The 14,356-nt window shown below is 41.9% G+C and overlaps 1 protein-coding gene across 3 annotated transcripts in view; it reads left to right on the forward strand.

The window, feature by feature from the left end:
* Positions 1-14,356, forward strand: part of col6a4a (collagen, type VI, alpha 4a) — a 58,662-nt gene that overhangs the window by 29,491 nt on the left and 14,815 nt on the right. For all 3 annotated transcript variants that reach the window (XM_080768842.1, XM_080768843.1, XM_080768844.1), the window contains 12 exons: positions 491-544; positions 683-754; positions 918-944; positions 1,154-1,198; positions 3,161-3,214; positions 4,545-4,607; positions 7,814-7,879; positions 7,996-8,049; positions 9,329-9,364; positions 9,639-9,701; positions 12,659-12,721; positions 13,303-13,365. In XM_080768842.1, the coding sequence (XP_080624968.1) occupies positions 491-544; positions 683-754; positions 918-944; positions 1,154-1,198; positions 3,161-3,214; positions 4,545-4,607; positions 7,814-7,879; positions 7,996-8,049; positions 9,329-9,364; positions 9,639-9,701; positions 12,659-12,721; positions 13,303-13,365 (660 nt within the window). The remainder of the gene's footprint in view (positions 1-490; positions 545-682; positions 755-917; positions 945-1,153; positions 1,199-3,160; positions 3,215-4,544; positions 4,608-7,813; positions 7,880-7,995; positions 8,050-9,328; positions 9,365-9,638; positions 9,702-12,658; positions 12,722-13,302; positions 13,366-14,356) is intronic.

The raw sequence follows: 14,356 nt of genomic DNA on the forward strand, positions 1-14,356 counted from the left end.
CTCTTGAATAGTGTTATAGTTTTGGTGTTTATTATCATAAGATTACTAAATCTACAGTTGATTTGGTCGACTAAAATGTATTTTGGCGGATCTTGATGCCGTTGTAATGACTGATTTTACACTTGCTGAAAACTATCTAAAAGATCTACAAGCATTAAGTTTTAGTCATCATAGCTTAGTTTTCATTTAGTTTCTACTTTCTATTTAGTTTTTGTCAGTGAAAAAAGGTAGTCGATGGACATTTTTGCTGCTTTTCAATTTAATTGAAATTTAGCAACACAATTGTGAACTTGGGACAAACTGCATTTTCATGTAGAGCAAAATATATGACAAGTACAGTAGGGGCAAAATGTATGGGAATAAGTGTCTGAAGTGTAAAATTCATTTGTGTGCTGACCTTTGACAGATTTGAGTGAATGCTGTAAATGGTGATCGAACGGGACAATAGAGTCTTAATGTAGCTCCTCACCTGTTGTCTTTCTTTGCACAGGGCGTGGTCGGGCCAAAGGGCCATCCTGGCTACCCAGGAGAGGAAGGCATTTCTGTAAGTGTTTGTCCTTTCATTTTCATTTATTTTGTTCATGACAGACTTCTGGCCAAGAAAGCATGCAACATGCATGTAGTGTCATGATGTTTTGTTGGATGCTCACTCACTGTTGAAGCTGTCTGTGTCTACCCCCAGGGTGACAGAGGTCTACCTGGACCACTTGGACCTCAGGGGATACAGGGCTGTGCTGGGTCACGAGGACTGAAGGTACAACAGATAATCACACACACACACACACACACACACGCACACGCACACGTACACACACAAATAAATATAATTATTTACATAATGAATTGCTGCTCTTGCACTAGTCACATATGCCGAGCAACCTTTGCTGACCTGCCTTTAATCTGTGTGTGTGTTACAGGGATACCGAGGCCACCGGGGAAACAGGGTGAGTGACTGACTCATTTGGAATGCAAATGTATTTATCTAAGGAAGTTATAAGACATACACGTTGTATGCAGTGTGAAATACCTTTAACAAGTCTAAATGATAAGTTTAAAGGTCATGATAGCTGGAAAAAGAAGACGAAAATAAATAGGATTTAAATGCGTAACAGTTACAGTTACTTAACATCTTTTAATCATTTTGCCATTGCAGGGTGATGATGGAGAGGATGGGCTTGATGGAGTAAATGGCGAACAGGTAATTATAAGACTATATTATTCTTTATCTCTATTACGCTACTTCTTAGAATCTCTGTCTGTCTGTGTTATTATTACAACTGCAGAGGAGGTTGTTGTAACAAGGTTGATGCTACCAGCCACCACTGGCTTGGTACTCCAACATAGGGACACAGTCAGCTTGATGGTTCAAATCACATTCATTGTAGAGTGGCAAGATGGTACAAACCAAAGCAGATGTAAATGCTGTCATGACCGAGGGTCTACCTCAAGTGAATGTGAGGGCACGTCTCATGGACATGGATATGGCAACGATCAGAATAGATTCAGAACGACAAAAGGCCATTGTGTTCACACTTTTAATTTTGCTTTTACATGGAGACGCAACAGTGATTTAAAAGGCTGTAGTGTGCATGCCAGGTGGCTAGGTGGCGGTGTGACACTCTGCCAGATAGATCAGACATGCGTGAGTAGAAACACTTCCGTTCTACTTCCTATCACAGCTGTTTATTTAATGGTCTCCTACTGTAAGTGGGTATCAGCGTCTGACGGCAAATCTCGTACACGTCCTATGTTTATTCATTTATTGGTGCTATTTTTGTCTTGACACCAATGCAGGATTCAGCAGTTCTGCACAAATGTAATAGCATACTTGACATGAGCCGACATGAGCCATGACATCACACGTTTTGCAGATTCCGCTGTGTTGCCCATTTACATGGAGACATGAGGCGGAGCGTTTTCAAAGATTTCCACTCTGGAAGGGGGTTTCACTTTGTTGCGTTCTCTAGAGACGTTGTCGTTTAAACACGGTAGCTTGTTGTGTATCGATTAGATCAATGCACAACAGGTGAGCGAGCAGTCACACCCAGCTCAAAGCCCATTTACAGTAGTTTGGCCAGGAGTAACTGCCTAAAACAGCCGTCACCCACACCACGGGTGCATGTGATTGGTCCAGTCCTACAGTCATGAATCCGACAACCCAAAAGCCAACCCTAAATCTAACCTCACAGAAAGCCACGGGTTAGTTTTAACCTGCCACGGGTTAGTTGTAACCTGCCACACATGTCGGGAGCCACGGGTTAGTTTTAACCAGCCACTGGTTAGTTTTAACCTGCTGCACATGCCCGGAGCTACGGAGTTGTCGGACTAATGCCTGTCGGACTGTTAGTATGTGGAACAAACGTATGCAACCCCTCATCACAGTTATGATTTTGCCAGAGTCTGTCACAGGGCTGTATTTTGCATGTCTTAAGAACCAGGTCTTATTCCCTAACTTGAGTAAACGAAAGACCTGGAGGCGTGATCAATGCCATTTGTCTATTCTGAGTGGCCAAAGAGCATTGATCACGCCTCCAGGTCTTTAGTTTACTCAAGTTAGGGAATAAGACCTGGTACTTAAGACACTCAAAATACAGCCCAAATTTAAATGTCTGTGACCAATATATGTCCTAAAGTAGTAGCCAGATTGCCATGAAAATTCGTTCAGAATTAACAAATGGAACCATTAATTTAATGGTTCCATTTGCAAGGGTCCATTTAGTTTCTAACTATCCATCATTTAGCTGGGGACCCCCTGGACCTCCATCAAACACTACATTTAGAAATAAACTGATATTTTTAATACATTGAGACCAAGAGGAAATAACCTTTCTCTAAAGGAGTAAACTGGGGAGATTTTAAATCCTTGAGGTTGACACCCTACTGACTGCATTACTTTTCTTTATTTCCTCAGGCTCTGTATAAAAAGAAATTGGAACAATTTCAATAATAAAATACAGCATACAGCCTTGTATATTCCGTGTATTCTGTCTGTAGTCATCACCACATCAACTAATTGCTGCTCAATGTCTTGGCTTGTTATAGGGCAGCAATTTGAAAACTTTTATTTATTTGTGTTGTCATGGAAGTGACTGGGCGTGTTGAGGAAGTTTGTTTATTTTTGTCTATGTATCCTAATTAAGTTGTTATTGTCTGTTTGCAGGGCCTAACAGGAATTGGTGGGAGCTCAGGAGAGAGAGGAAATCCAGGAAACCCGGTAAAAATATACATTTATTTATTCATTCATGTTCATATCAGTCTCTCAAGCCAGACTACTATTCCACAATCTCCGAATGAGAGTCTGTAACTATATGCCTCCTGAATGTCGATAACGGAAGCTCTCATCAGTTTGTCGTTTTCCGTTCACTATAGGCTATAGGGTTAAACTAATTTGATTTACATTAGGACCCTACTACAAAGACCGAATGGAAGTGGGGGAGGTGGGGCATCAACTGTAAACTCTTGTCTCATTGTCTCCACCAGGCCGAAGGCATGGGGAGAGTATGTTTTGCACTCCATTTGCGTGTGTGTGTGTGTGTGTGTGTGTGTGTGTGTGTGTGTGTGCGCGCGCGTGTGCGTGTGTGCGTGCGCGTTCTTTTTACCTATAACTGCAACGATCTGTGTAAAACTTTGTATACGCACTCCATAGAGGCCAGGGAAAAAGTTATGCATATGTGCATTTTTCACATCTGAGCTTCATAGCGCCACCAGGAGGCGAACTTATGTAAAACACATTTTTGCGTATTACTCCTTCAGATTTGATCAAAACTAGACCGGTGCCCGGCTGTAGAGCATTTTTACCTACTTTAACTGCACCGATCTGTGTAACACAATCCCTAGAGGCCAAGGAAAAATAACTGGCTTGCATTTTCCATTCTGCCTTTTAGAGCGCCACCAGGAGGCCAACTTTTGTGATCTTTTTCTTTGTGATCCTATCATAATAAATAATCTACAACACACTAAAAGTTCCAGCTACTGTTAAGTCTTTGCTATTTGGCTAATACTGCACGACCACAACAAAGTTCCTGATCTGGTGGAGACCTGTGCTCCGCTTTTTCAAATTTCCAGTGTTTTCATTGCAAATGACGGAAGCATTGGAAAATTGTGTGGGCCGATAGTCTGGCTCGAGAGACTATTCATACTGGCACTCACTCTCTCTCTATCTCTCTCTTCTCTCTCTCTCCCTCACTCACTCACTCACTCACTCACTCACACACACACACACACACACACACACACACACACACACACACACACACAACTAAAGACGAGCACCACTCAACAGTGACTTCTTTTACATATATTCAACCCAAACAAAACAATTCTCAATGTTATGGACCATATTATGTTATTATATTTATGTTTTATGTACTGTATATGGTGTAGGGCCACTTTAAAATGTACCATCATGAACTCCTTCCGATCACAAACTCCTTTCTATCACAACATGAACTCCTTTCTAACACTGTTGGCCCTTAACCACTTATTTATGGTTTGATTTATTATTTTTCAGTGGCAATTAAGTTTGATTTGTTTCACTTCCCCAGGGCATCCCAGGTATCAGCGGAGAGCCGGGGGTACCAGGTCAAAAAGGACTGAGAGGAGACCCGGTGAGTTAAAAGAAAAAGAAAAGAAATCACTTTGTCTGTCTCACTGTCCCAATTCTTAGTGTATATAGCCTACATGGCCAAAAAGGTTTGGGAACCGCTGGCCTACAGCACAAAAAATGTCGCCTCTGTGCCCAAGCCCAGGATGATGAAAATGAATGAATACTAAATAAATATGTCACGCAGTCACATACCATAATACTACAGCGTCATACTCCACAGAGAAAAGCACAATTTGCGCAACACCAACGTTCAACAGCCTGCTCGGCTCATTTAGCCAGCCAGGCACCACCGAATGCTATTTTTGAGGTGAGCCTCGTGCGTAAAGTCATTCTAGCCAAGCTGCCAAGGCAGTGGGCACCCCTCGCCTCTGTGCCCAAGACCAGGATGATGAAAATGAATGAATGCTAAATAAATATGTCACGCAGTCGCATACCATAATACTACAGCGTCATACTCCACAGAGAAAAGCACAATTTGCGCAACACCAACGTTCAACTGCCTGCTCGGCTCATTTAGCCAGCCAGGCACCACCGAATAGTGTAACCTTTCTTTAATCTATTACAACCACATACGCAGACAAAAGTACATGGCACCGCGGACAAAACACAAGTAGGCTACTGTGACGCACACACCAACAATCCACCATTGCAATGCGAGTGCGCAAAGATGCACATGACAGCTGCATGCTTTTAGACCAGCCCTACCGAATTCTGAATGAGAATCTGTGTCTCGCCTGCGCTTTTCTCCGCCACCATGTCGACGATGCGTTGTCCAAAGACGGTAGAGTCTCTTCCATCAAAATGTTCCATGTCCATCAACATAAAGGCCTCAAGGTATTCCTGTGATGTTTTACTACTTTCTATGTGGAGGAGCTTCGTTCACAAGCAACTTCAGTCACAAACAGTAACTTGTGAGAAGTTTATATCGTAACATCATCCACGACCTCAGCCCCAACATTATTATTATTGTTGTTATTATCCTCTCAGTCTGACATTTTCCTGACTCAGTGATGCAGCGCTGGGTTTCACCGAGACACCTCACACCACCACCGCAACCTCCGCAGCGGTGCTGTCAACCTGCTGCTGCTCGCCTTCCTCCTCTCTGACCGACAACACTGGCTCTTTTCAGCGGCCTGCTGCTGCTGGCCCGCAATTCAAACATCGCGGTTTATAGCTTGAAAAATGTTGCACTTTTTCTACTGGAAATGTTATGAACGCAGAATCAATCTGTCCCACGCTGTTTTGAAGTGGCTACACGTCAGACGGGGCAAACCACATCAGCGGGCCGGGGGAGGGACCTTTGCTGGTAGAACAGATCTACAAGCTAACAACGTGTCACCAAGCAACACGTTGTTAGCTTGTACATCTGTTCTATTTGCATGCACAGTTGCGCACACATGGAAGATACCAAGTACACTCGCCACACAGGGTAAACTTTATATAGATAGGAGTAAAACACTATGAAAAACAAAATAATCAAAACATTTTTTAAATACTAAATTCAGCAAAATAAATTTGTACAACCCCCCCAAGCCAAAATAAAAATAAACATATCCCCACCTCAGGCTCAAAAAATAGTTTAATGACCCCCCCCCCCCCCTTTTTTTTGCACCATACCAACCTTTGATAAATAACGATCAGTCCCTTAGAGATTGTAAAACATTTACATCATTTTCTTTCATTTGCTGAAAGTGGGGAGGGGGCATTCGGGAAAATGGCTGAATATGTCCTTTTTATATATAACATTCTACAGCGATTTCTTTATTATTATTTAGTAAAGTCCTACTAGAGTTAGGGAATTTACATTCTGGCAAAAAATATCACAGGCTCTATTGAATGTGAAGGGAGAGGTACTAGGGGGCTGCCATACTGTGTCGTAGGCTCCTGTGTCGTAGGCAACCTTCGTTGAAAAAAATAAAGTTGTCCTTTAAAATCTATGGACTATGGGACATAAATAAAGGGATAAATCATCTGAAAGACAATTTTAGAGGTTTATATAAGTACATTTTAAGTTTGAAATTGGCAGTAGTTTGTAACTTGCAACTCAATGATGTCCTTCGGCACAGCGTGCCGTGTAATTTCCTGTTAGTACAAAATTGTATGAGACATGAATTTTACTTCCAAAATATGGCAGTCACGGGTTGTGAGCTGGTATATTGGCTAGGTCTTAATTAGATAATGTATGTTTTGCAATAATAATCTTTCTTTTTGGCTTTTCTGCCTTTATTGATAGTATCAAGTGAAGATAGACAGGAAAGAGGGAGAGAGAGAAGGGGAGAAGGTCGTCATGAATGGGACTCGAACACGCAACGTGCTGTCAGGCCAAAGCCATTATGTGACATGCACCTGGACCACTTGGCCAGTACTGCAATAATAATCTAAATCTGACTGTAACTGAAATTTTCAAATAATTGTAGTGGAGTAAAAAGTACAATAGATTAGAAGTATAAAGTTCTGAAAACGGGAAATACTCATCTTAAGTAAAGTACCTCAAAATTGTACTTGAATAAGTAAATGTACTTAGTTACTTCACCACTCCACCACTGCTCTCCTGTCACTCGAGACAGCATGTGACCCCATGCCCTCCTCTATGCTTTATGTGGTTAGCCATGTGGTTACATGATATCTTTGGTATGCTGACAGAAATACTTCATTTCCCCTTCTAAGCTGCTTCTCTCTTTTCAAAGCAGATGAACAATGTGCTTCACTCACACATGACATGTATGGCAGGAGTGTTAAAATTACATTATCCGTGTCATAGTTCCTAAGTCTGCTGGGACTCAAGTTATTTTTAGTATTATTTCATGATTTCAGGTATTGACAATACCTGAAAGGAAAACGCATAGAAGGCATGCACGCAGCCACACACTCACACACACACACACACACACACACACACACACACACACACACACACACACACACACACACACACACACACACACACACACACACACACACACACACACACTGTTACTTTAGACTAAACTGTTGACTGATCTGATTGGTTTTGATTGGAGGATGATTGGGTGACAGGTCATTTGTATTTACAAAATGTCACACACAGCTGGAACACATCTGTAACCCACCAGCTAGCATACGTAGCAGAGACTTCAATTTGCATGCCTTTACTGGGCCATGGCACCATGGTCTTTTCACCTCAATGAAAATCTTCAAAGTAAGAATCTGTGTTGTGTCATCCAATAGGGTGAACCGGGTGTGGACAACACTGTGCCGGGACCCAAAGGAGATGTCGGGAACCCAGGCTTACCAGTAGGTGACATCATGGCTGACAATTGATAGGATAAAGCAGAACCCAGATGCCTTTAAAATTTGTACTTAAATTATTACATACTACTAACAAATGACACATATTTGTCCTGCTCCAGGGAGATGCAGGAGGCGATGGCGTAGCAGGGGAGAGTGGAGTTAATGGAGGCCCGGTGAGAATTTAAAGCTCTACATTCTATAATCTAAAACCCCAAAGTTAGTTATTCTCAAATTGTTCAATTTCAAGGATCCCCATGAATGGGAGAGTTACGGACCCGTAAGGGTCCATTTGGAATGCCTTTGAGAACCACTAGCCTACAAAGTGTTAACAGTGCTAGCATTTATGGGAACATCTGCTAGCGAGAATAACTTCATATTCTTATAGAAAAGGAACACATAAGTAAGTGAAGATTCAATTTCCTGTTTTTCTTTTTTATATTTAAGGTGCAATCAAGCCTTAGGTTACAATGAACTAGAAATTCAGCTATTTTATTTTTGCGAACAAATCCTGTCTTCAAACTATATACAGTAATAGTCACACAGCTACTACGGCTATCTGAAGCTCTGCTTGAGATAAGTGACCAGATGTTTGGGAACAATTTATTGACTTCATGTGTACCAAGCCGAGGTCTAAATCTCATTGTGTTCCAGCTCAATGAGTTTCATATTTCAGTTGATATTTCACAAATGTTCCATGTTTATATAATGAACCTTGCAAATATATGGAGTCATATGTCATAGATACGCTATAGATAGACATAGACCTGCCCAAATAGTGAGCTCCACTTGGCCTGTCGGATATATGCGTTCCACTGAATGCGCCTTTCATTTTTGTTTTGTTTTGTATCCTCATTTACCTATTGTGCCTTATAGCAAATGTGATGCATGGAAGAAACATTAACAGTAAATAGTTTAAAAAATAAAAACTTTTCCGACACAGCTTAACATTTAAAAGGCTAGAATTACCGTTCTGACTTGTTCTCTTTTCATCACAGTGGTGAGATAGGCAATTGCAAGAAAAAGTGGAAATACATTATCCAGGCACACACTATGACAAGTGCAAGAAGGATATTAGGTACTGTTTACTTAATCTCACTCCCGGTAGATTTCTGATGATTTATGACTTGCAATGGTTTAAACTCGTCCCACCTCCTGCAATATGTTCCTGGGGACATGAATACAAACAGAAAGACAGCATGGGGGGTGGCAGGATTTGACCATTTCATCACCAGAGAGGTATGAAGACAGTGGGCGGGGCTAAATGCTGATTAGCAATAGATGCCTATTTAGATTATGACGTTTCTAAATTACATTCTCCTCCGCGAGACTGTGAATTAAACTGTCACTAATTGACACAGGTAACCAAAATGGGCCCATTTGGTTACATTTGTACATTGTGCTGACAGACCATACTGCCCGGTCACAAACTAAGTCTGTCCTCTTGCCTTGTAGGGCCCAGAAGGAAGAAGAGGACCACTTGGTCCCAAGGTACGGTATGAGATTAAGTAATAATAAATCTCCTCAGTTCATGCTGGTCATTTACAGATTCATGCTCCCTTTTCAGGCAGTGAGTCTTACTGTCTTTGTGTGTGTGTGTGTGTGTGTGTGTGTGTGTGTGTGTGTGTGTGTGTGTGTGTGTGTGTGTGTGTGTGTGTGTGTGTGTGTGTGTGTGTGTGTGTGTGTGTGTGTGTGTGTGTGTGTCTTTGTGTGTTTGTGTCTTTGTGTGTGTGTGTGTGTGTGTGTGTGTGTGCGTGCGTTCCAGGGGGCAATTGGAGGAGAAGGTTCCCCGGGAGTTCCAGGGTCCCCAGGGCCTTCAGGACCCCAGGTCAGTGTGGTAAACTGTCCTGCCTTTGATGCCTGATGCAACAGGTTATCACATCTCTGTGGAACAAACTTGCATATAGTAAATACAAGTCAGTATTTAAAAAGCCAAAACAGGGGGCACGGTGGCACAGTTGGTAGTGCTGTCGCCTCACAGCTAGAAGGTCCTGGGTTCGATTCCCGCTCTGGACGCTGTGGTTGCTGGCGGCGTGTTTCCTCCTCCGTGTCATGCCCATACCCGAGGCGGGGTTGGCGAAAGGGCCTTTCTGTGTGGAGTTTGCATGTTCTCCCCGTGTACCCTAGGGTAGGTACCCTCACAAAAAACATGCAGTAATCCTGGTCTCTAAACTGCCTCCCCCTGGCCAGCCGGAGCGCCTGATGGAGGGGAAAGGAAATGGTTGGAATAACGTGGTCCTTCCATGTGCTACATCCAACCAGGGAAACTCCCCCTTGTCAGGAGTAAAGGAGCAACTTGGACACTTGAAGGAAGCATGAGTTCAAGTCTTTTGCTCTCCCCATGTCCCCCATATATGGGGACTAGGTTGGCGGAGGGTGTGTATAGAGCCCAGGATCACATTAGATGATTGACACAGGGGTGAAAAATATGTTACAAAATCGTGAAAAAAGAAAAGAAAAGCCAAAACAATCATTTAATCAATTAATAGAGATGCTGCCTGCAAGTAATTTATCTAGTAGTTTGTTTCAGGCCCACGTAATCTACAGTATGCCTTTATATAAGCTTGCTCTTCAGTCTGGTTCAGCATAAAATAATGCTGTCTGCACAAAGGTACAGAGCCACATCTTTTAGCATGTTCTGTATATTAGCTGATTGATGCTGTATAAAGATTAGCTGAGAGTTTGTGTAACAGGGTTTGTTGGGGAATATCTCCTTGCAGTGTAACTTGGCTTGGATCTTAATAATCTGACACTTGCATTTGGCTACTGGTGATAAAGTTTCCTTGGAATTTGTTAGGAATTGTAGGCAAATCTGCAGGGATTCCCACTTCCCAGTACTCGTGAGATGACTTCATTGTGTTCTTGTGAATTTGTGTCTGTCAGTGTGGATCTGTTGGTAGTGGCTTCGGAGTGGGAGGTCTACGGAGGTCAATCATTGGAGAGCAGAAATAACTAAATATAAAGAACTAAATAACTGAAGCTTTATTGGCCATGAAGTATAAAGTAGTTGCAGTAAAACCTAATATATAATTTGTTTTACAACCACGTTGCTCACCAAACACATTTTCAAAACATTTGTTTCTGGCACACTCAAGCAATTTTCATAAGCCAGTTATTAAGTTAGGTTAAGTCCACTATGAAGATGTAGCAGTAGATACTAGCACAAAAGGTAGCTACATCCTCTAGCATGTACACTAAACAGTATGCTAACTGAGAATTTGACTAAAACAGGGTTGGTTCTTATTTTTTTTAGAGGCAGATGTTTCACTTTGGGGATTCCCAGCACTATTGTTTTATGATGTTCAAGCATGTGTGTCTGTGTCAATAGCCACTTATGCTCAGCCTGTTCAAGACAGGAATGTTCTGTTCTGTATAAAATGAGGTGGAATGGGAGGCATTGTTGTTCTACCATTAAAGCATGCTATAAGCAATAATATGTCAAAATTTGAATGACCTTTTTTCTTTTTTTGGTATTCAGTTTTCAGATAGCCAGCAATGGGTAGAACGCTCCCACGCTCTCTGTGACACATCTAGGGGCTGCAATCTGCATTCAAAGATTTTCCTAGAAGCTTTGTCATTGGTCGATTTGCATGATTGGTTAGTCATTGCGACCAGGTTTTGTTTTTTTTACCAATGACAAAGCTTCTAGGAACATCTTTGAATGCAGATTTCGGCCCTAGATGTGTCACGTTTTTCTACCTGGCTGACTGGATAAAAAAATAAAGGGTTATTAAAATGTTGACATATTGCTTATAGCAGCTTTAAGCCAGTGGAGTTATAGTCAGTCTATCTTCCTAAGTTCTGCCTGGAAACCATTCTCTGTAGTTTGCAAGCCCAATATACATACTATTATACATTTACATACATGTGACAGAATCCCCCCCAAACGTTCCTGTTCCCAATAAATATATATTTTAATTCATGTCAAAATGCTGTCAAAGCTTTCATATACCAATGGAGTCTCCATAATTCTGGCCAAGGAAAGTGTCAGGAAAAGGATTTACACAGGACTTTACACATGTTTGCTGAAATATAATAGATAATTTGCTCTGGGATTTTTATTTTACAGATTGTGACATCTGTTCTGTTCACACAGGATTAAGATCACAGATGACCTCCGCAATTACTGTGAACTAGAAAAAGAGATTTTGTTTGGCTGCATGCTCTCAGTAATTTATTCTTTGAATGTCAATTTGGACAGATATAGGGGCCGCTGTCATTTAAATGCAGGGCCTATGCAAACATCATTGCCACAAGGAATTAACAATCAGCATTCTTTAACATAACCCTAACTCCTCATGCCTTTTTTGAGGGGTGCTAGCCCCTCCAACGCCTGGCTTTGTGTGTGCCCCTCCATGACGTCTTTGTGTTAACCACTCTTAGAGAAACAGACTTCGAATTACAACTATACTTGGATGGCTTTTTCCCTCTGCCTGTAGATCTGCTATTTTTGGCTTATGTTCCCCCCAGAATATGGATGCTGGGGTTCAGGTGCACATAGATGCATTAGCTGTGATTGTTTACTTTTGCAGGGACAGACATGCATACAACATACACACAGACAAGCCATGTTCAAGACTCCTTGGCCTACGGCCACAATTTAAGGCCCTCACAGGCATGAGGCACTCTGTGACAACCCCATTGAACCCCCCTTTACAGCAGCCCTGTTAAGCTAAGAATTATACATTTAGCACACTGTATGACATTGTTTGCATTCATTTGTGAAATTTGTGACTTACCTAGGGGTGTATGAGATCACCATATTGTGCCACATTTTATCCACAGGGAGCCAGAGGAGTAAGAGGCCAGCCTGGAATGAGAGGGACAATGGGTTTGCCTGGACCTCAGGTTGGTACAGTATGCCCTTCTCAACATGCTTCTTTATCAAGTGTAAAATAACTGCATGAATTTGCCAAGAAATAGATCTCATTGTTTCCGCTTACACTGAATGAATATGTTGAAAGACTGCCTGTGCTATTGAAAGTCCAATTGTATATTTATTTAACTTATCTTTTACTATAATTACTGTAGTTCAATGAGTGTAAAGCAATTTGTCTTTGTGATATTGGTGTATACTAGTGTTGCACCCTTGAAACTTCTCTGACAACTGACAACTATGTCCCTTTAGGGGCTCCATACGTTATTACAGTACATACTCATTCTCATTCATTTTACACCTATAATTAAAGTATTATCAAGATGAAGTGTGGAAACACAGTGTGTTTGGAGTTGACACACACGTGCACAGTGCGCACACGCACACTCACACTCACACATACACGTCATCGTTTCATATTGGTTGTTTATTTTCCTGACTCACTGTCTGTGTTCAGAAGGCAAACGACGATTAATCTGCATCACACAGTCCTGACCAAAACATTGTGTAGCCTAATCCTGGCCTGTGGTGTAACTGAATGTGACTATTGCAGGGTGGCCCTGGACCAGCAGGAAGCAAGGGATCATTAGGCCGCCATGGAGCTAATGGACAGAAGGTGTGTGACGTCACTTCATTACATGTTAATATAACACTTCTAAGCAGACCAGGTGGGGGGCAATTGACATTCTGTTCATTTAAGACAAACAAGGACATTTGTTGTGGAATGAAAATGAAGCAAGTCTTTGCACAGAATAAAAGCACGTTAAGCCAGATTTCATAGTAGCAGTCAATACAATACTATAGCATTTTCATTGAAATTTTCTCTAGACTGTTCAAATCAATTTTCACTTTATTAAACACAACGATAACCAAACTTTGACAAGAATCTATTGGATGACATTTTGTGTGTTCTGTGTGGTAAATCTATTTATCTAAACAATAATTCTAACAATCTCTGAATGTCTGAATGAATTAATGTCACTGACAGCAAATTATCTCATCATTAACTGCACGAATCACTCCCACTTTTCACACAGGCATGGACCATAATCATATGGAGGTCTTAACGGAGCCCTTTTTCCCATTTGACACATTAATGATTAATAATGAATTTATTAGTGAATTAACCTCGCATCCTCACACCTTAGCGACACCTGCATCACAGGCCACCGTTCTCACCGTTACCCCACTGGCATGCTTCCTCTAGCTAGCGCTGCAACACAACAAATTGTGCCCTATACAATTTGGCGCCGCTGACTGTGTGTGTGCGTGTTGCATCCTTTGGTAGTCTTCTCCTGATAAACTACACGGTTTGCACACATCTCACCATGCACCGCGGCGACAGGTAGCCTGTCCACACATGGACCGCTACTTTGCATTCATATTCATGTCATATTTACAGTACTACGGCCTTCACAGTGTGTGTGTGTGTGTGTGTGTGTGTGTGTGTGTGTGTGTGTGTGTGTGTGTGTGTGTGTGTGTGTGTGTGTGTGTGTGTGTGTGTGTGTGTGTGTGTGTGTGTGTGTGTGTGTGTGTGTGTGTGTGTGTGTGTGTGTGTGTGTGTGTGTGTGTGTGTGTGTGTGTGTGTGTGTGTGTGTGTGTGTGTG

This window comes from Protomyctophum bolini (assembly GCF_963924005.1).
Source record: "Protomyctophum bolini genome assembly, chromosome: 7".
Taxonomy (NCBI): domain Eukaryota; kingdom Metazoa; phylum Chordata; class Actinopteri; order Myctophiformes; family Myctophidae; genus Protomyctophum; species Protomyctophum bolini.